Consider the following 27,930-nt stretch of genomic DNA (forward strand, 5'->3'; position numbering starts at 1 on the left):
GTGGCAGCTGCTGGGCGCCTCGCAGCCGCTTCGCGCGTGCTCTCTCGCTCCCTTCCCTCGCGCCGCGCTCTGGGGGGGGAAGGGCGGACTCGACCGGTTCCGAGAGTCTGCGAAGAGAGCGAGAGAAACAGACTCGCGCGCCCCGGGCACCGTCGGCTCAACCGTCCGGGGCCAAAAGCGGCGGCAGTGGTAGTGACGATTCCAGGATGGAAGGGGACCGGCTGGAACCCGTCGTGAGTGCTCCTGAGGGGGAATCCCGGATCGAGGGAGACGGGAGGGTCCCCGGAGGTCGTCTTTTCGAAGGGGAGGGGGTGGATTTCTGGGTTTTTCTCCCGACCTGTAAGGCTGACCATGGCTTTCTCCCGACCGTGAGGAGGGAGGGAGCTCTATCTCGGTAGGGCTTCCCCTCTCTTTCTTCCCATGGCCCGGCTGCAAAAGCAGAACTGGTAGCCTTTTCCGCCCTCTTCTTTGAAGAGATTGTGGTCGCCTTTTCAGCAGCTGGCTTGCCAAATATCCGCACCCCCGCCCCGTCCTCGACTTGAACGCTGACTCTTCTCTCACCCCCTTGTTTGCTTTAAGACATAGGCTTGGAGACTGGGGGTGTTGTGCCCTCCGCCAAAGCATTGTGCAAACTCATAGTGTGTAGCTGAGCGTTTGGTGGACTCTATCCCAAGGAGGAGCTGTCAGCTATATCAGTCTTTGGCCAGGACTTGTTTCAGATCTTTCAGGAATGTCTGCATTGCTGCAGATGTGGTGAAAACACTTTAATGGATCTTGTGTGAGAGAGCAAGTGAGTGTGTCAGTCCTTCATGCCCTCTTGATCTAGGCTGGGAAGGTGCAGTCCATCTTCCAGCTTTTCACTGTGTGTAAGTATTGACAAGGCAGGGTTAGTTCAGTCATGAATTACTTTTCACATGCAAACAAGATGATTTCAGTCTTGCTTTCTAAAGTATACATGCAGCAAAGTAGATGAATGAATATATGCAAATGCACTTGAGAAGATGAGAGGGAAATTGAGGCAAAAGAAGACTATGCTCCACATTGTTACTCAGATGCTATATGTATTACTGTAGTTGTATCCAGGTTTCTTGAATAAGGATGAACAATGCAAATCAAAATATTAGACTACACTTTAGTCTGCATGAAACCAGGATGTGGGAAACTGATGCCAAGGTTGTTACTAGTGAACAAACTGAAGTGGAAACAGCATTCCCCCAGCCATCAACGTCACCTGGATTAGTGAACCCCAACTTAATGCCTAGTTGTTCACTGCAACTCCTTTAGGACTTCCCCCCCCCAAATTTCTATTGTATAAACAGTCTATACAATAGTTTTTCTGTCTGTAATGATTATGCTTCATTTATTTTATCTTCATCCTCCTTTGAGCTGCCTTGAAACCCTTAACTAAGGATTTTCCAGGGATTAGTAGATGGAAGAGAAGTTGGACTGTTCATGGTATCTTAGGTCAAGCCTTCCAGGGATTTCTCAGAGCAAGTTTATATAAATTTTGAAAAGCATAATTAAGCGTGTCTTGGAGTGCCTTAAAGGCCATATAAAAGCCTAGATATCAAAGGTCAGTGTTTAAAAAAATGCATTCTAATACAATTTTCTGAAAACAGTTCTCCATTGTAATATCATGCCTCCTAAATACTACTCTGGAAAAGCGATCCAGATCGATACCATGCCCAATGGTTTAAACATCTCTGAATGATCTAGGGTGACAAATAAAATAATACTTTCCCCGTCCGTCTCCAAGCACAGATCGTTTCTCGCTCTGGGACATGGTTTCGAAAACTGAGTTGAAAGAAGGATGAAATAGCTTCAAATCCAAATCCAAAACCAAAGTTGAAAGATCACCACTTGGTCATTCAAAATGATACATTTTACACTACAGAGGAACTAGAGACCAAATTGCCAATATCCGCTGGATAATGGAAAAAGCCAGGGAGTTTCAGAAAAACATCTATTTCTGTTTTATTGACTATTCTAAAGCCTTTGACTGTGTGGACCATAACAAATTGTGGCAAGTTCTTAGTGGTATGGGGATACCAAGTCATCTTGTATGCCTCCTGAAGAATCTGTATAACGACCAAGTAGCAACAGTAAGAACAGACCACGGAACAACAGACTGGTTTAAGATTGGGAAAGGAGTACGGCAGGGCTGTATACTCTCACCCTACCTATTCAACTTGTATGCAGAACACATCATGCGACAAGCTGGCCTTGAGGAATCCAAGGCTGGAGTTAAAATCTCTGGAAGAAACATTAACAATCTCAGATATGCAGATGATACCACTTTGATGGCTGAAAGTGAAGAGGAACTGAGGAGCCTTATGATGAAGGTGAAAGAAGAAAGTGCAAAAGCTGGTTTGCAGCTAAACCTCAAAAAAACCAAGATTATGGCAACCAGCTTGATTGATAACTGGCAAATAGAGGGAGAAAATGTAGAAGCAGTGAAAGACTTTGTATTCCTAGGTGCAAAGATTACTGCAGATGCTGACTGCAGTCAGGAAATCAGAAGACGCTTAATCCTTGGAAGAAGAGCAATGACAAATCTCGATAAAATAGTTAAGAGCAGAGACATCACACTGACAACAAAGGCCCGCATAGTTAAAGCAATGGTGTTCCCTGTAGTAACATATGGCTGCGAGAGCTGGACCATAAGGAAGGCTGAGCGAAGGAAGATCGATGCTTTTGAACTGTGGTGTTGGAGGAAAATTCTGAGAGTGCCTTGGACTGCAAGAAGATCCAACCAGTCCATCCTCCAGGAAATAAAGCCAGACTGCTCACTTGAGGGAATGATATTAAAGGCAAAACTGAAATACTTTGGCCACATAATGAGAAGACAGGACACCCTGGAGAAGATGCTGATGCTAGGGAGAGTGGAAGGCAAAAGGAAGAGGGGCCGACCAAGGGCAAGATGGATGGATGATATTCTAGAGGTGACGGACTCGTCCCTGGGGGAGCTGGGGGTGTTGACGACCGACAGGAAGCTCTGGCGTGGGCTGGTCCATGAAGTCACGAAGAGTCGGAAGCGACTAAACGAATAAACAACAACACTGAACAGCAGTGGTTCAGCTTTATAGCATCCAAGGTAGATTTTAAAAAGGCAGATTACTGCGTTTTCCAAAGTGGAAGAAAACTCATAGTTCAAGGAAAGCTTTACAAACTCCAACATTTAACTCATTTTGTTTGCTTTCAGAAGAATAAGATGATCACCATTCTAGGGTATAAGTGTTAAGTCTTAACCTTTAAGCAGCTTGTTCATATTGTCAAGCTACACAAACTAAAAGGGAGTATCAGTACCATAAGGTGCAATCCCTCCTTAAGAAATGTCAATTTAAAATATGAGTGGAAATCTATGTTTAAACAGTGAAAAATTTATTAATTAATCTTTATTTAGTGAATTTGAGTAAATATATGAAGAGATGGTGGTTTATCTTATGTCTTTTGTTTATGTCAGAACAAATATGTTTTGAAAGATCAGATTGCAGCTTGTGACACTTCAAAGCTCCTTTGACGAATAACAGTGTGACAAAAATGCATCTATCCATCTATCATCACATTTTCAGTTTACTGAAAAAGTACTCTGTCTCTAGTCAACATATTACAGACTAACATAGAACCCTATTTCTCTCATTTCCCTTTTTTCTTTGGATAAGTGGAAAGTGATTTTTTTTGTGTGGTGCTTCTTGAGAATGAATAGTAACTTGACTATCCCACACTGAATCTTTGGCAGCTGACTTTGCAAATAGCTATTCCCAAAAGACAATGTGCTGAAACTTGCAGAATACCTCTCCTGATTTATTCAACCAGGCTATGATTTATTTTGACTGAACTGTAACTGGGACAAGCATCTTTCTTTTCTAACCATGTGCTTGCTTGTTCTTCAGAATCCTTTTGGAAAGGAGGCAAAGAAACTGCCATATGCTTATTAGATGTCTATTTAAAGCACATGCGCTTCAGTCTATCTAGTACTATCTTTAGAACTAAAAATACAATTAGTGATAAATTGTTTAGAATATGCATGCCTTTGTTAAATATTTAGGCTAAAATAGTTTTCTAACAAGTGACATTAATTCTTATAGCTTAAGTGGTTTGATAAATTCTTAAGGCATTTACTGCCATACCATGGTGTCACTGTGAAAGTGCAGCTCTCAGAAACGTTTTGAGATTGTTTTTGGCATTTGTTCTTTCTGTAGTGTTTTATTTATTTGCTTTTTGGTTTTCTGCAAGAGGTGAAAAAGCTTGTAATATAGTCAAAATAATTCTCATTTTAAGATCTGTTTATCCCTGGTTTGTTTTTAACTCCATTATATACTATCGAGGGTCATAAGATTGGGGTGGTTAACAAATATAGTAAATCAATATTTTTTAATTATAATTTTAAAATTATTTAGGGGAACAGTATATCAAGAACACATTAAAAGTAAGAAACAGCATCATAAAGAAGAAGCAAACAAACATACATATATATGTAAAATAGTTAAAAAGACACTGCAGTGTTAAATTTGTGCCTTGCTGGATTAGTTGATATAAAGTGATTAATTGTGGTTTGCAAATGCTTGATTAGATGCTAATCAGAGAAAGTGTTGTAGTGGAATATACAGTAATAGAACATGTTTCATTTTATTTATTTCTGAGTAAAGAGAAGGGACGCGGTGGCGCTGCGGGTTAAACCGCTGAGCTGTCGATCGGAAGGTCGGCGGTTCGAAACCGCGCGGCGGGGTGAGCTCCCGTTGCTCGTCCCAGCTTCTGCACACCAAGCAGTTCGAAAACATGCAAATGTGAGTAGATTAATTGGTACCGCTTCGGCGGGAAGGTAACGGCGTTCCGTGAGTCATGCTGGCCACATGACCCGGAAGTGTCCTATGGACAACGCTGGCTCCAAGGCTTTGAAACGGAGATGAGCACCGCCCCCTAGAGTCGGACACGACTGGACTTTACGTCAAGGGAAACCTTTACCTTTACCTAAAGAGAAGGAAGCTCAAGTTGATTGTTGTGATGTTTAAATGTACATCATTTTCATACAATGTGTTTTAGTAGATGTACATTTACTGAATGTATGGAAATGATAGAAGCAAGTACATAAATATGTTGGAAACAAGGATGGTTTGAAAGGATAGAAAGGTATGATGACTTACACTGGATTGTATTTGTGTAACCTAGATTTACCCATTTCTTTTTTCTTTTCTTTTCTCTTTAATTTCTTTTGCTTATTATTTCTTGCTCCTTTTCTCCGCTTTATATAATACTGCTTTCTCCAAAAGGAAATAACATGAAAGGCTTATATGTGTGTATGAAATGGTACAGTATACAGAAAACATAATACTACTTTCCGTATTTATAATCAGATGCCTCACATTTTTAGTTGGAAACAAAACTCAGGTATATATTTTTTCATGTTGCTTCAAAACATGGTTTTTAGAAGTTTGTGTTAGCCTTACTTTTGTATGGTGCTCTCCAGCATTCAGAGAATGTGCGCAAATAGAAGATACCATGTCTTACCAGTACAAGTGATAGTACTCTGCAGAGTAAAAATAAGTCCAAACCTCTGAGAAAAACTACCTGTGTTTTACAGCATTTATTAAACATAGAAAAAAATTATTACAAGCTTATTCATGTTTACTCAGTATAACACTCAGGTAAGTTAGAGTGCAATATTAATGGTACGGAAGAATGACAAAATAGCTTTATTGGTGTTTGCTATATAATCCATTACTTTTCCTTTTTTCCCCTTCAGTTTAGCCATGCTGTAGCTATACATATACTTTAGACAAACACATAATACATCAGGGTTTTTGCAAAGCCTTTTTCTTGCTCAGAGTAAAGTTCAGTTTCTTTTCACTAAGCTCAAGAAGTCAGCCTTCCTTCCAGGGCAGTTTATAAGCTTCCATACTGGTTGGAGCCCTATCCTCTATGTTCTTTGGCCATAGTTTATATTCTTTCCCATTTCATGTTATGTTCTTGCTGTTATTAAATGTGTGAAGTTAGTACTTCATTTTTGACTGCATTTAATTAATCTCTGAATCAGAATAGCAGTCTTTGTTGTCTTTAGTTATTATATTAACATCTTTTTCTAATGGAAACTACAGGTTATCTGGATGCTGAATGTCAAAATCGAAAAGTGCAGCATATTCATATTTTCATTTCTTTAAAATTACCTGATTGAAATAGTGTACATTATTTGTCTATGTAGCCATCATGCTGTTCCTTATCAGTTTCTCATTTCTTTTTGTTTGTAGGTTACCATTAAGAATATTGAACGAGAACTCATCTGCCCAGCATGCAAGGAGTTATTTACCCATCCACTTATTCTCCCTTGTCAACATAGTATCTGCCACAAATGTGTAAAAGAAATTCTGTACTTAACATTTGAAGATTCGTTCAATGATGCTGCCTCAGAAACTTCCAATCATAGTAGCCCTCGCAGTAGAATGAATTCCCCTAGCTTGGATAGAATTGACAGGGTTAATAGATCAGGTATGTGAAAAAACACTATTAAAAATTTTTTTTTCTTCTTAAAGTAACATGGTAAGTTACAGAATAAAAGAATAACCTTAATCAAACCACATCAAAATACAATAATAAACATGTCATGACAGCTACACCCAGCTTAGTCAAACAGTCAAAATGCTTAAGCAAGTAGATAGCCTTTGATGTAACACCAAAAATACTGTAATATAAACACTCGATTAGTATGGTGTGAATTGCACAATGTATTTGTAAATAACCAACACAGTAAAAAAGTGTAAAATGATGCTTTGTTGCTGCGTTGTTGTCAAGGTGGGGTTAGGGTATTAATATACCAACAAATAGGTTTTATATCTGTTGTGTATCTATGCACATACACATAGTATCATCAGATTGTTCTGGTAAACTTGCTTACTTGAATACAATGCTTAATTACTTTATAGTATATGCATCTTCACTTTTCTAAGAATGCGCCATATATTTGTGCTTATTTAATTTCCAGGTTCTTGCATTCTGAATAAAGTTACTAAGGAATAAGCCCATGTAAATTAATGTAATCCTAGGAAGAGTAGCTAGGATCATGGTATTGATTTGTGTACTTGTTTCTCTACTCAGCTATGTTTGACTTCATCTGCATATACAATAGTGGAATTCTTCATAAACCCAGCTAGAATTGTAAAATGTTTTCAGCAACCTAACAAATCAAACTATTCATCTAGTCCAGAACTGTTTATTCTGACTAGCAGTTGCTGGCTAGACTCTTAAGGCAGAGATCATGTTCATCACATATTTTCTTTTTTCCTTTTGAATGTGGATACCAAGAGGATATAACTGTGATCTTTTGCATATGAAGCATACGCTTTGGTGACTGAGTTATGGTCATTTTCATGTTATTGGATCTGGTGCTGTCCAGGATGATAGACTGATAGCCACTAATGGATCTTTGAATATTTTCGACAGATAGGCATCATTTTTTGATTCCCAGTAATTTTAGCAGTTTTAACTAGAATTGAAAATTAAAAAGTAATGAGACATGGCTGGCCTCCTACTAACTGTATAAGCGTCCTTGAGTATAAAATATGAATATTAACTGGTTGCCTTCAATCAGGAGTTTATAAGTTCTAGTTCCAAATTCCCTCTTACTGTTTGTGTCCTTGAGAATCTAGTTAAATACAGATTTGGCAAGTTTCATGCTGCCCTAATTGAATAATCAAATAATGTTTTCAAAGTAACTCCTGTAATTGTTTGTCTATATATTAGAGAGAACATGTTATTGGTGTTACAGAAGCACAGAAGTTACGAATTTTGATTCAGTTGGTTAGCTTGATGTGTGCTTGATTAGAAGGTTATTCATAAAATAGAGTTTATTTTATTGTGGAAATCACATTTTAATGAAAAAACAAATGCTTGAAACCCTAGCAGTTCTATAGTTAAAAGTACAAATAAACTATTTTCTAATAATAATTCTATCTTTCAGTTATAGATGGTGATAGATCTTTTCTTCATCCCTCTGATCCTTGCTTACTCAAATGTCAGTCCCATTAATCATAATGAAACTTCCAAATAAGTGTGCATGGCTTGTAACTTAAGCCAATTTCCTGTTATGAAATAAGGGTAGATGCTGTGTTATATCCAGCATACCATTGTAAACCTGTACGGAATCCTTACTTTTCTTCTAAAAATGATTCTCTGTTCACTGTTTACAGCCTCACAGAGGAGGTCGCATGGGTTGAGAGGTAGAAATGTTTCCTTTTATTTGGCTGTAGACAATACTTGGTAGAACCTGGGTCTTATACTAAGTTTAGTATAATTATTTTAAGTATCAGTGGTCAAGTCCAAAATTATCAGTTGGGCAATATTGCAAACAAAAATTATTTTAATTTTGCTAATGCATATAAAGGTCACCTGGATTCAAATGCATAATATCACACCTTCATTAGATGATATAAAACTTCCATGCATTAAAGATTATCTTTAGAAATAAAAAAATGGTCTTTTGAATTTTGGTACAGTGATTCTAATGCTACCAAGGTGACAACTTACATTGTTGTCCGAAGTGAAAAGTTTTGTTGGTTTTGATGTTCTGAGTTCCTTTGACACGAATTATTTTTTTTAAAAGTATGGATGTCAGTTGCAGCTTTTAAATTCATTAGTAAAGTAATTAATTCTAATCTGATTCTATTATAGAGGAAATAAATGGCAAAGGAGTAAATGATGTATCCCATACACTGATTTTTGCTATCAGGTTTATATTTTCATTATTTTCTGGAAAGAGTAATACAATATTATGCTCCTGTTTTTACTCATAGTTAAAAAATAGTATCTCATTCTCTCTATATCCAGCCTCTAAATTTTTTTGGATTGATTTGGTGGTTTTACCCAACTTGCCCCCTTCCAGATATATTGGGATTACAACTGACACCCTCTAGATATAAACATCCTTTCCCTTCAGGTATACTGGGATTGCAACTTCCAGAATTCTCTGAAAGGTCCTGAGTGGAGAATGCTGTGTTAAAGCATAGGCTTTAAAAAAGAACCCTAGCTTCCTCTGGGCCTGTGTATTTCCTTCCTCAACTCTGATAGGGCTGCAAGGTGGAGGTTACAAGTTTTAACTAATAATTAGCTGTAGCTTGCCTTGCCATCCAAATTTGGACAAAATATAGTTTTGATCAGTTAGGGTTAATGGAAACAAGCCATTTATGAAGCTTGCTTATTTTACTAGCTGTAATTGAGATTAAACATAAATTAAATTTAAGAGAATACACTAAATTACAGCTAATCTAAATTAATTATCCCTTCAATCATATCAGAAAAAAGTAAGGGGTGAGTATCTGAGCTTAGTCGAAGACTAGGTGCATTTCATGGATTGGCTTAAACCTAGAGTTAGGGTTAGGGTTAGGCGGTGAACAATTGTTGCTATAAAAATGGTTGGGATTCTACAAACTCATCTTGTTTTGCGAGAGCCTTCAGTTTCAATCCTCTTCACATGAAAGATTCATAGGCGGGATATAAACATAGTATGTTTGAAAATACGGTATAGACACAAGCAATATATTGCTTGTAGATTAAGTCTGTCTTTCAAAATTAATTTTTGTTAGAAGGATTGAACTCCAGAAAGGTATGAGTGAAACTAAAAAGTCTTCCATTATGAGAGTAACAGATTTTAGATGCTTTTATTCTAATTATGTCCAATTAATTCTATTCAAACATTCTTATTCCCAAGCTGTGATTTAGTTTCCAATTCTAGTTCCCAGATCAATCCTTGTCTTTCTCTAATAATCTTAAAATATTTCATCAAAAGGTAGGAAGAACATTGTTGGTATAGGAAGAACATTGTTGGTGTCAAATATATGAATCCAGTTGACTTAATTTTGTTGAGTGTTTTTAAAATACACCCCATAAATTGATTCTTCTTATTCTTTGTGTGCTATGCTGGTGATATTGTTGATTCAAAACTCTACAATAAATTAAGGGTGTATTATCCCTTTTCTACTTTGTCATGTGGTATGGTGAAATACTTTTTTAAAGCCATTAGAACATTGAATATAATAATTGCTCTGTCCCTGAATAGTAGAAGCTTTGTTGCATGCATTCAGTACATTGTATGTTTCTAAAAGGGCTTTCTGGCTTGCAACCACAGATAATATTCTTGCATGTCATGTGGAAGTGGAAGAAGGCAGTTGGAAATGAGCATCTTTTTCTCAGCCAACCAAATACTGTTTTTATCAAGTTCTGCATATATATAGGTAGAGGAAAATAGAAGGGTATACCTAAATTTTGAATACTTCTGGTGCTATGAAAAGGGGATGTTTATTGAAGGATATCTAAGCAGATACTAAATTCAGTGTAGATTCATATATGTTTTAAGTGTCCAGGTACTAAGTTCTTTAGTAGTTTAAAATTGAATTCAGTAACCTTAATTGGAACATGAGATACCTCAGGGACATACTGTGTTTAGCCCAGCTGAAGTTTTCAAATTCATCCTCTAGATATAAAGTGTAATAGAAAGCACAAGGGCAAATAACACATTGGCAGTTTATATTAGTTCTGCTAGTATGCTTTAACTATTACTAAATAAGAAATGCAAATAGGGCTTGCACAGACAAGTGAAGATTTGCTTAGCCACTAATAATAATAATACCTGAATTCTGTGATATCTGTATAAATAAGGGTAAAATGCCATATAATACCTTAGTTTAAGCAAATATAAATAGACAACATGAAAAGGGATAGAACATCTTAGATCTGATTATAACAATCATCAGCATCACATCACATGTTTTCATTATCACTTTTTATTTTTAACTAATTTTGCTGCAGTTCTAGGCATTTAACTTAATGTTTTGGCTTAAATGAAAATATTTGCACTTGTGGGCATTTCAAAAGCATGTTACTGTCTAAACATTTCAAATCATACTATCTAAACTTGACCACTGCACTTCAATTTATGTTGCATTTTATTTTTCATATCTATCTGTTTAATCGCCGCTTGAATAAAAATGCCTTAAATTAATTTTCTTCTAAATTGGTCAGCCTAAGACTGCTTCTGTGGCATCACTTAACTGCATGTTGCATGCTATACACTACACCCTCCTGCTTCTTAGATTTTAAAGGTAATTTAGATTTTAAAGGTAATTTAGATTTTAAAGTAATTTAAAATTACTTTTAAGTAAGTCCCATGAAACTCAGTGGCGCTTACTTCTCAGTAGATCATTATAGGTTTGTGCTGTGAGTTAAATTTTGCTTAGAACATACTATACTTTAATTTTAAAAATGCATGTGTGTTGTGCTATGGTATCTGTGACCTAGATTAAACCCACTGTCCAAACAAATGATTCTTTTTTAATAATCATTTGAAATTAGTTTATAAATGCACTAGTATCTGTTACTGCAAGTTTTCATATGCATCTGATGCTAATCGTTTTTCTGAAGGTTTCTTTGGATATCACTTTATCCTTGATTCATACAGATGTTCTGAGTCCGAATAGTACATAATAGTAATTTAGTTAAAAAATAATATTTTAATGAGTTCCATTGTAAATGTAATTGAGAATGACCACTTCTCCATACATTTTAGAATTGTTTTCAAAAGTTTCTTTCTGTGTAAAGAATTCCTGTAATTTATTTTACCTTTCCGTTCTAATTTTCCAAAACAATACATATATTGTGAGAACCTTAATCTGGGAAAGAATATCTATGTAAAATATCTGAAAGTTGTCTAGATTTACTTAAACTCAGTGGTGATATTTAGATTTTTTACATCAAAGGTGGGAAAAATAAACTTTCTGTAGAAACCTATAAAGGATTCCATGAGTAATATTTTAAGGGACTGTTGTTCTTTTAGGCCCAAAAGAATATTATTAATGTTGAAGTATGTGACATGCATATATTTTCATGTTTATGGGAAAAAAGCCTGTTCTATCTAAAATGCAGTAATTTTAATGACGAGTTAGCAATTGCTTGCAGTCTGGGAATGAAATCAAGTTATATCACCCCTCTGCTCTGAAAGCAATTTCTTTCTTTTCCTGTTTCTGCTCCACGACCAGCATATATTGGATTCAGTATATACCTTATTAAAAAAAAAATTGCAAAAGATTCAGTTGGAAGACCCTAAAGTACAAAAGGCTGTTGTGAGTTTCCAGAGAAGGAGGGATCTGAACAAAGCTTTCCAATTACCTGATCTTTCTCAGTTAAATTATACTATTTTCCAGTATGGTTTTTACTACATTATGTATGTATGTATGTATGTATGTATTCATTGCAACATTTTACTCATAGATCAAAGGGCTGTCCATTTATAAAATATTTAGTGTAATTTTCTGTTTTACTTTGTTGTCATGATTTCACAGTTCATATGAAAAGTTATTAAACAGTATGACATTCATTTAGTGTCTGCCTATAGTGTGCATTTTTTAAAAAATGCAACCCAGTAGCTTAGCATTTCTTCATTTCTTGACAAGGTAAAACTTTTTTTTTTATTGCATTGTAATTAAACCAGGTCCTACCATCTATGCAGGTTGGAAACGCAATTCATTGACTCCTAGGACAACTACCTTCCCTTGCCCAGGATGCCGGCATGATGTAGATCTGGGCGAGCGTGGCATCAGTGGCCTATTTCGAAATGTCACCTTGGAAACTATTGTAGAACGATACAGGCAGGCAGCAAGGGCAGCCACAGCTATTATGTGTGATCTCTGTAAACCTCCAGCACAAGAATCCACAAAGAGCTGCATGGATTGTAGTGCAAGTTATTGCAACGAATGCTTCAAAATACATCATCCCTGGGGAACTTTAAAAGCCCAACATGAATATGTGGGACCAACCACCAATTTCAGACCTAAAGTAAGTGGTATTTTTCTTCAGTGTGCATATCAGCACGTAGAAGTGAATGCATATGTATTTATTTAAAACCAACTCTTCATTAAATGTTGCTATGAAACAATTGCTTTAATACTCTTAACAGACATGTTCCAACAGTACAGTTCAGCTTTGTGTTATAGATGTTGATGAACAAGCTGAAACGTATATAGTATATGCATAAGCTGCACTTGGAGGAAATGTACCGTTTAGTGTAATTGCCAAAGCAGATTTAGGGTAAGAAGCATAGTGTTTATATTTCTTATTTTTTAAAGGTGCATATAGCTGGATTTCTATATTCAAATAAGTTGAAATGTAAGTATTTTAGCATCTAATATTAATTTATATTCCTTTGTGGAATTAGTCATTTTCTTTGGCTTAACTTTATTACTTCGTATGTTTAGCAAAGTGAGATATTTTATGCTGTTAGAATATTATATTTAAAGATGGTTACCCTAAAATGTTAAGTATTTTGTAAACAGTTTTAAATTTAGATTAAGAAACTGACTGCTGCTAGAACGGAATTTGAGGCCTTGCTGGTAGAGTGCCGCTAGTGGAATTGGATTTTTTTCTTCCTCTGCAAGCCACCGCTTTGTAGGTGGATGAGCTCATTTCAAAACAAACAAAGGTGATTCCCTGCTATTAAAACTTGCTTTCTAAGAATATGTACTGAAAGTATGTTTGATCAGAGGTATTCTTAGAAATAAAAATGAGGGGGTTGTGCTTTGCTTTGCTTTGCTTTGCTTCGCTGTTGGCCAAATTCCAGTTAAAAAAAATTAGAGCTGGAAGTTTGATAATGTCTGCTCACACATAGGTTTCATAGATGCCAGGTGTGCATCCTTGTTAGATCCATATCTTATTTCCATATTTTGTAATAATTGTATACAACTGCTGGAAAAGCAGAGCCTATGTAGAACTCTCTGTGTTGAAAATGTTGCCATCCCTGATTTACTATTTGATTTACACTGTTTCAGAGAAATTGTAAAGGACTTTATTCTGACAGTCTTTCATAAATAGATTATAGTACTGTAGATAGGGTGAAAGAAGAAATCAGATTTATTTTTTGGTAGCATGGTAGAAGTCATGCTTAAAATTTTGAAAACAGATGTTCTTACTGCTAAATGGGATGAAGATCAGAAAACTGGGGAAATGTTGATATCCTGCAAAAAACAGCACATAGAGCTAGTCTTGTGACCTCTAGCTGTAGCTCAGTTTATGTTGTGAAATAACTCTGCACATCACAAAGTAGCAATTCTGACATCATGGGTGAAATTTTCTGCTGTTGAACAAATGTTGTAGTTCAGAGTGAGGAAACCTGCTTGATAGTGGGACTTTAGATCAGTTTTGTCCTCATTGTATGATGTAAATAGATTGTACTTCAGCATGAGTCAAATTATATCATTTTGTGGGATAACTGTGGAGTCAGATGTTAACTGGCCTCAAGTCTCAAGTAAGCATGCTCTGCAGAATATGACAGAACATTTCTTCTTTCTTTCCTGCTCAACATCAGTTTAGGTTGTATGGAGATGTCTTTCAGATTTGTAATGCTATTCCCAAGACTACTGTTTTACTTCAAAAAAAAACTTGTCATTTTTAAGTGATCTCCAAATTTCATGACTTTGTAAGCAAACAAAGAGAATCCTGGGTGACTGCTTCCTGTTTCTTTTTTTAAATACAACTTGTAATTCTTCAGGCAGAAATATGAATGGGAGAGAGGATAAGATTTATCTACTGAAGTCTAATACGAAATTTCTTTTAAAGAATGTATGAAATTGTGCAGTTTAGGAAAATTAGGGGGTATACAGTAGCTTTCAGTTTTATTCAGGGACTATTCCAAACCTTCACTGTTCAAGTTATTAATTTTTTTCCCTAGTTTCCAGTTTATAATTTGCTCGTAACTGCATTTATTTGCACTAGCTCTTGAACCAGTATCAAATCTGTATTCCCTTTTAATATAAATAGTAGCTTGAATCAAATAATTAAATGTATGAATCACTGGTAGGGAGATTGTTGAGTTGCAGATACAAAGCTGCTCTGAGTCACTTGCTGAGAAGGGCATCTATAGAAATCAAATAAATAGATAAATAAATAAATAAATTGGCACAACCACCATTGGGGATGGTGACAGTTATATATTGAAACCTCAGTTTAATAGACCCCATTTTAGCAGACTTTGCATATAATGGACCAAAATAGTCTGGATGAACAGTTATATTTACATTAATGTTAATCTTTTGTTGCTATTTGCAACATCTCTAACAAAATGCACAAATTATGTAATTTACATCCATTTACATCTTTATTATGCAAATGATGAAAGTCACCAGAAATGACATAATTTACAGGTTTTGCATAATGATGTAATTATACAAATGACATAAATTGCCATGGATGAGGTAATTTGTGATTTAACAGACAACTAGGAGCAATGAGCACTCTTTCCCCCAATTGATCACCGTACTTCAACAGCATCTGGATTTCCCAGCCATATTATAAATGCAGTAAGCCTATCTTACCTCTTGAAAATGCTTTTGTTAACATTAGAGAACCTTCCATTATGGCATGTCCTACAGCAGAGGAATACAGCTTCAGCTTTATGGATATTGACATATCTCTGTAAGTGGAGGTGCCTTCTATTAGTGTTAAGAAAATCTATAATTGTAAAATAATGTTTGGTTTGGGAAAGCTATTGAAGAATAAATTCATATATAGTATCTCAGGGAAGATGGTGATCTTCTTCAGCTAGTTCCAGTTGTAGGATAATTATTTTAAATGGCTTCAAAAAAAGAAGTAAATGGAATCTTGCGATCCTGTTTAGGAGAGCCAGTTTGGTGTAATGGTTAAGGCATCAGTCTAGAAACCAGGATACTGTGAGTTCTAGTCCTGCCTTAGGCACAAAGCCAGCTGGGTGACCTTGAGCCAGTCATTTTCTCTCAGCCCTAGGAAAGAGGCAATGAGAAACCACTTCTGAAAAGTCTTGCCAAGAAAACTGCAGGGACTTGTCCAGGCAGTCTCTGAGAATTGGATACAATCAAACAGGGAAAAAAAATCTATTTAAGTGAACTAACTTTAAAATATTAAATTCTAGATTATTGTACTTTAGCCAAAAATTATTTTCCATTAATCAATTCTTAGATTTAGAAAAAAACACTATAATTGGTGTAGTAAAATAAACTGAAAAAAAAATTAAACTTTGATGCAAAGCAAATGGTTAAGGAGCTTGCTTTCATTTACTTTAAAAGATGAACAGAAATGCAGTTATAACTAACCAGACTTATGGGTCTGAAAGAAAAGGTTTGAATACTCGAAACAAAATTTATTCAAAAGACAGTGGAAGCAAATGAGATTGAAATTCTCCAAAATAACAGAGCATATAGTATTCCTTAGAATAAGGTCATGGTATGTGCAGGTTATATAGTTATAGTAATAGTACTTTACGAAGTCTCATCCAGTGTTACAGATATATTTCCTCATGCAACTTTTCCCTCTGCAGTGTGTCCCTAAAATCTCCAGAAGAGATTGTGGGAGTCTGTTGGCTGGCAGATATTTATTCTGTTGGTGGAAAGACACAGATTCCAGCATGAAATTCTTCAGTATAGAACAAGAGAAAGTTCCACAAGGATATCTTAACGTTTTCCTTTACAAAGATACGATGGTCTTATGGAATATTAAAAATGCATTCATTTTTTATAATTTAATAGAATATAGCTTGAGTACAAATCCATTCATTTGTATGAATGGATTTCATACAAATATTACAAGTATTCTATCTGATAAGAAAGGAAGAAAATAATTTTGATATATGCAGTAAATAACATCAAAATGTGTATGAAAAACAGAAATGAAAATACTTGTGATTTTACTTCACAGTTACCCAGTTACTATTCATTCAATTTATGTAGTTCTTGAAGTATATTTTATATTCTATTATTTTGTTCTCAGATTTTGATGTGTCCGGAACATGAAATGGAAAAAGTAAATATGTACTGTGAAATATGCAGAAGACCTGTTTGTCACCTTTGCAAATTGGGTGGTACACATGCAAACCATAGAGTGACTACCATGAGCAGTGCCTACAAAACACTCAAGGTGTCTTCTTTCTTCATTTCTTGGCTGGTTCTGTGTCGCTTAGTGTTACAAAGAGTAAAGCAGCTGTTTTGTTCAACTGATTCTATGTGTCATGAAAAGTCACAAAAACCTGGGATAATTAAATAGTGTCCAGTCTTTTTCTGACTTGATTCTGACTTATACCACAATTTTGTGTTCAGAAGGCCTTAATAATTTTCAGCTTCCCAAGTGGGTCATATGTGTAGAATGTTAGAAATTTCCTCAGAAGTAAAATGGACTTCAACTGTTTAAAAATCTACAGTCTAAATGATGTTTTTAACATTTAGGCACATTTGAGTATTGCTACCCATAAAGCAATAATACAGGGTCATGGCCGTGGCTTGTAACATTTTTAATATCCTAGAAGGGGAACATTTAAATTTAATCAGTATCATTGAATACCTTACATTGGCTCATGCCATCTGTTCAAATAGACAAATGTTTTATGATGGATTTGATGGGACAAATAACATTTTAAATTAGCTCTTGGAATAGAGACAAAGCAGATTTAATTTGATAATATGTAATACTGGCTAAAGTTGTTTTGGTTCACTGCAGGTTTTAATGGACTGGTTATATACCATATCCTTTTAGTAACCCTTTTAATTTGGAAGCAAACAAATAAGCAGTTAGAATTAGTGATGACTACAAGCTTCTCCATGGGTAGTAAAAGAGCATATTGTTCTTTTTTTTTTAATGCAGCTTTCATTTACTTGAAGAAATGAAATTGACATTGGCACATACATAGTTTATGCCAAGGCCCATCACACTTCTTTGTTCTCATGTCATGATTGAATTAAGTGCACTTTTATTTAACTCTGAAACAGTTGCCGGGCTGCAGTTTAAATAGATGATATAGGAGACAATGGTTTATTGAACTGAACTGTCAATAGCAAAACAAAAATATTAAAATTCCTTATATTCACTAACTTAAAATGAAAAAATAAAATTTTATAATCATTTTTAACCAGTACAGTATGATTTTTCATAGGAGAAACTTTCACAGGATATACACTACCTCATTAGTAAGGAGAGCCATGTGAAAACCCAAATTACAGAGCTTGGTCTTTTAATGAAAGAAGCTGAGGTAAGAACTACTTATTTTTGCCATGGGCCGTACTTTGGCTCTTTAATAGTACTAGTATTATTGTGAATTTTTACATGAACAATATTTATTACATTTCATTGAAACTAAAACATCACTTGCAGTTGTAATTTGACCAATTTATTTAAAGGTCTTGCGTACTGCATTTAAAAAATGAAGAGCTACGGTACATAGCTTCTGCTTCTCAAATAGGTTTGCATTGTATTAGAAAATTGTGCTAAAACTGGTCATTCAGTTATATGTGACAGTTGCCTATAAATGTATTGCTAGATACTATGACTTTCAAGTATGAAATATTTGGCTAGTAAATAGCCGGATAATATTTATCTTCATTCTAGAAATTCTCTTGTTTTGAATCAGACTAAAAATACTCTACAGCATGGTAATCTATACAAAATATTCAGAAACATATGCCACAATTAAGAGGCAACCAGAGCCACCACTAGCCCATTATACTGTTTTGTGCAAAGTAGAAAAGAACTATTTTGTTCACTTTTTATTTTGCCCAGAAAAGGAAGAGCTGCAGACTCCTTGTCAAAGAGGACAGCCCTGATTGGAACAGTATTTGCATTGAGCTAAACACCTACATACTGAAAAAGCGTCTGTTCCCTTCTCTTCAACAAAATAACCCTTCTATCATAAAGATAGTTTGCTTTAAATTGTTTTTGAGATTGTGAGATTGAAATATCCATAATTTATTATTCTGAAAAGTGAAAATGCTTCAATTTTTACAGAGTTTTGAAAAGCTTCTGTTGTAAACATGTTCTTTTAAAAAATAGTCTTTTTCTATTTTTTCTAGCAATTTTCTAGAAGCCTAAGATCTGGACTGTTTTTAATGTCAGAGAAGTAATTCAGAAAAAGTGTTTCTTCATCCTAATATATTTACCCTAATTGTCACAGATGTTCTGGTGTCTAAATTTTTAAGAGCAACCCTTTGTTCACAATTGTAGCTTGTCATGGCTAGTTGCTCTTGTGTAAAGAGTTGGACTGTAAATTTCTCTCTGTAACATAGAAAGTAAAGTATATCTAAATTCACTTTTCACCCAAAATTATGGTTTAAATGTTTTGTTTAAAACAACTATCCTTCAGAATCATAAAGATGAACAAACTTATTTCAGTCCATCGAATACTTTAGCCTATGTTCCTATGTATAAAGAATCCTGGTTTTGTACATTGCATTAATCTGACTACTTTCCTTGAAATTGTTCTGGTAACTAATGAAAAACATTTTTAAAGTTAATATATTATCCTATCTTAACTTAAAAAAAAACAGTGCAATGGTGAAAGAGCAAAGGAAGAAGCTTCTAATAGCTTTGATAAGCTGTTTGGTGTTTTGGAAGAAAGGAAAAATACTGCACTCAGAGCTATAGAAGCATCCAAACATTTAAGACTGGAAAAATTGCATTCTCAAATAGAAGAGTATCAGGGACTTCTAGAAAATAATGGCTTAGTGGGATACGCTCAAGAAGTTCTCAAAGAAACAGACCCATCCTGTTTTGTTCAAACAGCAAAGCAGCTTCATGAGAGGTATGTCATTTATTTCTTTTCATAGTGGCTTGAATTGTGCATGATGCTCTGCATGTCTCTTGGGACTTTCCCAATGTCCTTTTAGTTGTACTTTTGCAAGCCACACTCCAAGAGACTCCACTGGTTTGGGATGCATGCAGCGTAGTGGGGACGGGCACAAAAACTAGCAGTTTTCCTTATGTACCTGTAAAAGTGCTTTCTGCTGCTGTGTGGTCTACTTTGGATCCAAAGATATAATCCAAGATTATGAGATCCATGTGTCATTCTTACTCATTTTAATTAGTTTGCACAGGAGAATTTTTGATGGATTATATCTTTACCATCTTGAAAATTTTATCCAATTTATATGAACTATATAATTCAGCTGCTAGTGTTACTAATTTCATTATAATATAGGAATTTGTAAGAAGAATTTTCTTTGGTGAAAGAATTCTTTTTACTAATTTTCAGTTAGAAGTAAAAATTAAAAAATCGTGTATTTTAGTACGGTTCTTGAATGGTATGTGTTCACAATTTTTTTCTCTCACATTAAAACCTTAAAGGCAATTTGTTAGTGTGTGTATACTACTAATATTTTTTTCTATCTATAGAATTCAAAAAGCTACTGAATCTTTGAAGAGCTTCAGGCCTGCAGCCCAAGCTTCTTTTGATGACTTTGTTCTTGACATAGAAAAGCAACAGGATGCTCTTGAAAATATGTGTTTTCATTCACATGGTAAGTTAAAAAAGGAAGAAACATTTAACCTCTCCCCACCTAAGAGAGGCAGTGAGAGAGAGATTTTATTTGTAAACAGTTTGCTCTTGATTCAGTATTCAATATTCTTCAAAAGTTGGTTGAACACACTTGATTATCCCTCAATGGGAATTTCTTAGTATAGTAAAAAATCCTTACAGGAAGAGAAATAGGCCATTAGGAACAAGCTATTACTAACATCTCTGGTAAATATGAGTGCACATATACTGTTTGGGTGCTTCTGTGTGCATACTGGAGTTTCCATTATTTTATATTGTCAGTGGAGCAAAGCATCTTTAGATTGGGACTGGATAAAAGAAGAATACTAGCAGGACCTATCAATAACATTTTGGACAGTTTAATATGGGTAACCTGTAGGCCTCCAAATATTGCCAAGCTATGATTTCCAGCAGCCTCAACCAACAAGGCTTGGTTTTTAAAATCTGTTTATGGAATTTATTCGCTGCTTTAGTTTGACTGGACTCCAGGTGGTTTACAAGTAAGAATACAATAATAATACAAAGATAATAAAATAGAAATCATAGTAGAGTACAATAAAACTAATTTTGGCATTGATTACACCACAGTCAATCTCAAAAGGCCATCTGGAAGAGCCAGATATTTTCCAATCTTCTGGAAGAATGATCAGGTCTGTTCTCAGGTCAATGAACAGAATATTTATTTATTTAACAAATTTATAAGGCTGCCCAGCTCACAGACAGTGACTCTAGGTGGCTTACAGAATTAAAAACCATAAAACCACAATAGATGCCACTCGGCAGCAGCAAACACATTCATATCAGCCACTTCATTGGCTCCAAAGTAGCCTGGGGTCCCCAGGCCTGCTGACAAAACCATGTCTTCAGGGCCTTCCAGAAAAGGAGCAAGGAGGGGGCCAATCTTATATCTGGGGGAATGATGTTCCAAAGGGAGAGAGCCACCATGGACAAGGCCCTTTTCCTTGGCCCCACTAGATGTGCTTCCCTAGCTGAAGGGACCTGCAACATACCCTGCCTCCCTGCTCTGGTGGGCTGGGTGGATGTGACCGGGATGCGGTGGTCCTTCAAATAACTCGGCCCCAAGCCATGTAGGGCTTTAAAGGTGATAACCTGCACCTTGAATTGGACCTGGAAGCAAATGGCAACCAATTCAGCTCCTGCAAAAGAGGTGACACATGCACAAGTCTAGGCTTGCGCAAAGCTATGCGGGCCACTGCATTTTGAACCAACTGAAGCTTCTGGATACTTTTCAAGGGCAGCCCCATGTACAGAGCATTACAATAGTCCAAATGGGAGGTGACTAGGGCGTAGGTGATGTTCCACAGGAAGGGAACCCTACAGAAGATGCCTGCAATCTGACCTCTATTCATTACATCTCCTGGGTGATGGGGACCCATAGTAGGTGTTCCCCAGCCATCTATGTCAGGCAAGCCCAATTTTTGTCTACCCCTGTTGTCATGTTTTTGCCAGGGGGAAGTAGTACGATATGAGCAGCACTGTGGTTTGGTGAGGGTAGTAAGTGTGGGTGAGTAACGTGCAAAAAGTTATCTCAGTGCGTTCCTACTTATCAGAAATGATGGCCGCTCTAGATTCAGACACACCTGGTCTTAGATAAGCCTGGACCTTGGCTGTATGAGATAGACTGGAGATGTGGGGTGAAGATAACAACGCTTGAATAAGATGATGTTGTACATGCCAAATAAATATGTGGTTTGCCCATCGTCTTCCCTTAATTTTATGAATATACATGGAGTGAAATGTATTTTTATATGTAACATCTTGTATGTTTAATTCAGGGAATGATATACCAGAAATCAGTGAGGAACGGAGCAAAATGTATAACAAAGCTTTGATCTGTTGGGATCATCCACAGAGAACAGGTTCAGCTGATACTTACATACTTGAGTATCGCAAGCTTAATAAAGAAGATGCTAATTCAGCATGGCAAGAAATTGAAGTTTGCAATAAGAGTGAAATAATTTCTGACCTTGACACAAACAGTAGCTATGCCTTTAGGGTCAGAGGATATAAAGGATCTATCTGTAGCCCATGGAGCAGAGAACTTATCTTACACACACCACCAGCTCCAGGTACAATAAAAAATCTACATGTGATGCTTTTCTTCCTGTTCTCTTGTTGCATTTAGTGAAACCAAAGACTTTAGGTATAAATTTAAACAGCCACGCTTAATAAGTCTACACAAAACAGAAGTTAGATGGTATCCACTGTTTCTTCTCAGTCTTTAAATTGCTATAATGAGGTATAAGATGCCATGATACAATTCTTTGTATTGAGTTTATTGAACTTTTAAATTAGATTGAAGAAAATATTTTTAGTATCAGTGAATATAAAGTAATACTTGTTTTTAGGGAAAAAGGCATTCCTTAGCAATTTGTATAAAATGCAAAAATTGAACAGCCTGGGCTAGCTGGTTTACTCTCCATTTTCTAATAATTTATGCATCAGAAGAAACATGGTGACAAAAATTATAGTATTATATGCTTGAGATTCCTTAGCAACAGCACTTCCTTTAAATACTGTTCAAGATATCTATATATACAATATACTGTATGTATCTGTCTCTCTATATATCTTTTTGAACACTTTGCTGTTCCTTCCAGATGACACTTATGTTCTGAGTTTTATTTTGATTTTATTGTTTGTACATGCTAAGATGCCCAGAGTCATTGTAGTTGGGAAGCCCAGAAATTTGTGGGAGAGAGTCTTTTTTTTTTAACTCGGTCCTTTATGATATTTTCAGAAGCTGTAATTCTGTTAACGAATACTGTATTCATTTTTAGTTTTCAGTTTTCTTTTGGATGACAAATGTGGCTACAATAGTGAACGTCTAATGCTGAATGCAAGAAGAAATGTTGTGGAAAGCAGGGCTGGGTTTCCTCTGCTTTTGGAAGCTGAACGTATCCAACAAGGCTGTTATACTGCCCTGGACTACATTATTGGAGACACTGGCATTGTGAAAGGAAAGCATTTCTGGGCTTTCCGGGTGGAGCCCTATTCATATCTTGTGAAAGTAGGAGTTGCATCTGATGCTAAGATCCAAGAATGGTTCCAGAATTCTTGTGAACTAAATAGCCCCAGGTAAATAATCACTTTCTATTGTTTTTATGGATTTTATTTTCTCTTAAGTTCTGCTGTGGTAATTTAATTTAATAGCTTGGTTCTTTTCCATTAGTTCAAATATATTAATTGGATGTTAATAAGGAAGATAATATTTTTAGATAGTGATCTGCATCTAAAGAAATACAGAACCACTTTTTTCTTCATGCTCAAGGGAACTTTAGACCTATGTGTGTCAAATGGATTCCCACATGCTTTCATTTAGCTGAGGGTTCCCAAAGCAATTTGGAGTATCCTTTGAGGGAAGGAGGACTGCTATTCAAAGAAATAAGAATAATAATAACAGGAACGGCAACAATAATACTTATAAGTATATCCAAGGTCTTAGCCATTACATATCACATATATTAGGATACTTAAAACTGACACACTTGTGTATATGATTAGCAAAATAATTAGAGTACTTCCCCCAAATTAGAGATCTGTAATTTTTATATATGCACTTACTTAATTCAGAGTGCCATGATTTTAAGAAGTGTGACAATTGGAAGATGATGTTTACTTAGAAGAAAGAAAATATACTTGATGATAACCAGTATACTTCATGGAATGTAGAAAAGAATACATATAGCTGAAAGCTAAATCTTTGGGTTAGAAGCGAGACATGAAATTTATATCACAGTAAAAGGCAATCTGAGAGCAGGCTAATCCCGCATGGGAAAGAATGTGCCTCTATAAGAATTCTATTGTTGTTTCACATAATTAGTTTGGAAATGGGGGGTTAAGATTTTCCATGGTGATTTGGCTTGCAATATACTGTTTTGATTTTTTTAGATTTATAGTCTTTACAAAAAGTACTCTGCTTTATTTCATAAAACTAAGATACCAATAAGGGAAGAGATTACTTAAATTACAAAGAACTGTTTAAATGGTATATTAATTAGTGAGACTTGCAACAAAACATTGCAATCACATACAGTATTAGAAAATGATCCTGTTCATATATGTGAGATGTGCCATCCTCCAATAGCTGTAAGGAACTCTTGAAAAATTGTGATGCCCTTTCCTTTTTCTAAGCTTTATGTATTCCCTAGGCCACAGGTTCCTCCAGTTGTGCTTAGATTACCCCTCATAGTGAGTATTCTGACAATGTCAGACAATAGATCTAGAATCTGGAACTCACATCATTCTGATGTTTTCTTATAGCCTAAAAGAAGTCAGTTGTTTATAGCAAGTTGAGATGAAATGAAATGAAATGATGAAATGACAGGTAGATCTCAAGAATTGTAGACTGTGATAAGGTAAAGGGTTTGTGATCATATCCTGTACATGTCTCGTTCAGCAGGGCACCCTGGAATCTCTTGGGTTAGGTTATATAAGGCTTTGTTAAGTATCAGAAGATTTTAAGATGCAGTAGTTGTGATACCGATTAGTTATAACAAATACTACACATGAGCGAGTCTATATTAGGCAGGCTAGATTAGGGGGCTTGAAGTGCCATACAAACAGGTTTTGGAGGGCAGTGGGCTTGTTTTAGTTCTATTTCTGCTGGCATACCCTAGCTGAGGTGAGTACTGGATGGGGGTGGATTGCTTCTTACAGAATTTTTTCCCCAAGAGGTTCCACTGAAATAGGGTTGCAGTCAAATTGCTTCCCCAGCATGACTGTATTGTAATGTTTCATCTGGAAATAGCATTTTGATCATTTCAAATGTTCTAATAAGTTAGAACCTTTCTGGTCTGTTTGTTGCAAGAAATATTTAATAAAGGAAACAGAATTCACCTTTCTTATGTAATTCCCTCCTACAAGTGTTGATTTTTTCTCTAACACACTGTGATATTGTACAAGATTTTACAAACTTTATTGTATGAACATTGTGCTGAAGTCTGAAAAATCCACTGAAAACCTGAGTATTGTGGCATGACTAGTGTTTGTTTTTCAGGTATGAACAAGACAGTGGTCATGACAGTGGGAGTGAAGACATCTTTGCTGAGTCCTTGCAGCCTTTCACGTTGGTAACCATAGGCATGAAAAAATTCTTTATTCCTAAGGCATCATCTGCTTCAGCTGCTCCCAAGGATTCCGTGAACAGAGTTCTTCCCATGCCATCAAGCATCGGAATCTGCCTTGACTGTGACAAAGGCAACATTGGATTCTATGATGCAGATCGGATGAAGTGTCTTTATGAACGTCCAGTGGAATGCTCTGGTAAAATGTATCCAGCTTTTGCACTGATGGGGAGCTCAGGAATTCATCTGGAAGAAACGATTGCAGTGAAATACCTGCAGTATCAGGATGAAGACATGTAATATCCAAGGACCCACCTTTAGCTTTGTGTCTTAATTACATCATAACTCCAAGTGCATCTGCTGCACCCCCTGCTTTTGAGTCAGTTTTTCTTTTGTTTTTTAATAGCGGAAAAATAATCATCTCTACTAAATGTCTAGTGTCCAGAAAGCTCTACCTGAAGACAACTTTGAACTGTCTTTTGTCATTTAGTGACCTTGGATACTCAGATTAGCACCCTCATTGCCTTTTGCAAACTGGAAGCCTGCCTGCCTGTCTAATTTTAAATCCTTACTTTCCTGATATTGCTGCCATTTACATTCCATTTTTAAACAAATGGAAGTAGGCTCTTCTTTTTTGTAGCTATAGATTTGTTCACTTCAGAAAGAGCTAATTTTGACTACACTGAGTGGTCAGGTGTCTTAGAAACTGTCTTTGCATGAGAGCAAAGTGCTTTGTGAGTCCAAGCTACAAGAGAACTGGTAACATTTGGGAGATAGATAATGAATCACAGTTGCTGTATCTCACATAGATTTATTGTGATTCATATAGCTGACTTTTAAAACTGGTGTAATTGTAACTGATTAAAAGCAGGGTTCTTATGTGTGTTTTCAGTATTTTAGGTTATCTCCTGTATGCTGTATTTAAATATGTTTAAATAAGTGCAATTTTTCATCAGACCTTGGGGTTGAGACCTCTGCAAGTCATGGGGGGTGGGGAGATAAAATGCAGACACAACTTGTACTTTTGTTTTTCTTTAAGAAAAGGTTTTGGCACATTTAATCCTTAACTTCATAAAATTAAGGTGTTTAGTGTGTTTAGAATAAATGCACTGATAATTAAGTTTGAAACACTTTGACCTTAAGGTATCATCATCAGTCTAAACCTATTAGCTAAGAAGCAATCCATACAAAATTGTCTAAAGCTCCATATAATCTACTTAAGAGTGTGAAAAATATTGCTCTGAATAGGGGTTTGTGAAGCTTTGCACTTCAGGTCATAGGGTTTTTTGTTTGTTTTTATGGAAATAAATGTGTGCAGTACACTTTATGTATGAAATACTGTTTCAAAAAAAATCAACTATGCAGTAGTTTCCCAAGATCTGGTAAGCGCTAGTTACTCTGAATCAAATAATAATAACCCAAAGCATTAATTTAAACTTTTTTATTTATGATGTAATTATTTATTGTACAGTGAAGTGATATTCTGCCTGTAAATCTTAAATCATCAATTTAATCCACCCAGTGGATCTGAACATTTCTGCTGCCTTTACGCATTCTATTGTTTGAATTAAAAACAGTAATTTGTGCTGGAAAAAGTAGAATGGTCAGGACCTCCTCAATGCAAAAATTGGTGCTTTTTCTTTAGTTTAAGGGACCAGGGAAACATCTAGCCATGTGGTGATAATTTGATTTTCAACATAAATGAAAAAAAGGAAACAATAAACAGTTTCTACTTTCTGCACTTTACATACAGACTAAGCTAAACCTTGTGTGGATTACCCACAATGTAGCTGCTATAACTAACAAATCAGTTGATAACCACTCTGTGATTGGCAAACTCTAGGCAAAGGTACATCATGTAGGCTGTTTTTTAGAAAATAAATATTTGAAGCTTTAATGCAACCCATAAGGCCTTGTTCTGAAAATATTGTGAAGTGGAAATGTAACATTTCTGAAGGTTTTTTTCCCAGTTCTTTTTTTCTAATAAAAGTAACAAATAAAATGGCCGTTTCTTATACTTCCACCTGGTCACTAAGTTATTGGTATGGGAAAATTAATGTGTTTGGGAAGCAGGAATTCAGTTCAAAACCACAGTCATCTTATGAAATTAAAAGTTTTAACAATGGTTAAATTAGGCTTTACTTTGCACTGGTATATGGCAAAATTAAATGTTTGTTTGTTACAGCTTTATGGCTTTACAGATCCTTGCATATATGATTAAACATTCATATTGCATGCTGCAAGTTCACCACCCATAATCTGTGTCTGATCTTTATTTTTCAATTAATACTAATACTCCTTGCTCCTCCTATTTTCCCCACAACAACAACCCTGTGAGGTGAGTTGGGCTGAGAGAGAGTGACTGGCCCAAGGTTACCCAGCTGGCTTTCATGCCTAAGGCGGGACTAGAACAGTACTAGTTGGCATATTCTGACATTTGCAGAGCATTTTTTAATATTCATACATTTACATTCTGCCTTTTCTCTGGGTGCTTATGGCAACATACGGGTGGGGTGGGGGGAGGGAACCTCTCCTTTTATT

At 35.8% G+C, this 27,930-nt stretch overlaps 1 protein-coding gene across 2 annotated transcripts; it reads left to right on the forward strand.

Annotated features, from left to right (window-relative positions):
- TRIM36 (tripartite motif containing 36) lies at positions 1-27,405 on the forward strand. Of its 2 annotated transcripts, none has more exons than XM_063295326.1 (10): positions 1-233; positions 6,246-6,483; positions 12,473-12,816; positions 16,774-16,920; positions 17,930-18,025; positions 19,317-19,570; positions 20,161-20,285; positions 22,099-22,392; positions 23,104-23,401; positions 25,323-27,405. In XM_063295326.1, exons 1-10 carry the CDS (start codon positions 207-209, stop codon positions 25,687-25,689), a joined length of 2,190 nt encoding a protein of 729 aa, XP_063151396.1. In that variant the 5' UTR covers positions 1-206; the 3' UTR covers positions 25,690-27,405. The 2 variants fall into 2 exon arrangements, with proteins under 2 accessions (XP_063151396.1, XP_063151397.1); XM_063295327.1 differs by having other exon boundaries at positions 12,491-12,816.
- Positions 27,406-27,930: the final 525 nt, after the last annotated feature.

This window comes from Candoia aspera, chromosome 2, assembly GCF_035149785.1.
Source record: "Candoia aspera isolate rCanAsp1 chromosome 2, rCanAsp1.hap2, whole genome shotgun sequence".
Taxonomy (NCBI): Eukaryota; Metazoa; Chordata; class Lepidosauria; order Squamata; family Boidae; genus Candoia; species Candoia aspera.

Bases quoted from the DNA above. Each gene is read 5' to 3' on its own strand.
- TRIM36 (XM_063295326.1), top strand. From the start codon at position 207: ATGGAAGGGGACCGGCTGGAACCCGTC. The intron at 19,571-20,160 runs GTATGTCATTTA...TTCTATCTATAG, and splicing joins GCAAAGCAGCTTCATGAGAG to AATTCAAAAAGCTACTGAAT. The intron at 22,393-23,103 runs GTACAATAAAAA...ATTCATTTTTAG, and splicing joins ACACACACCACCAGCTCCAG to TTTTCAGTTTTCTTTTGGAT.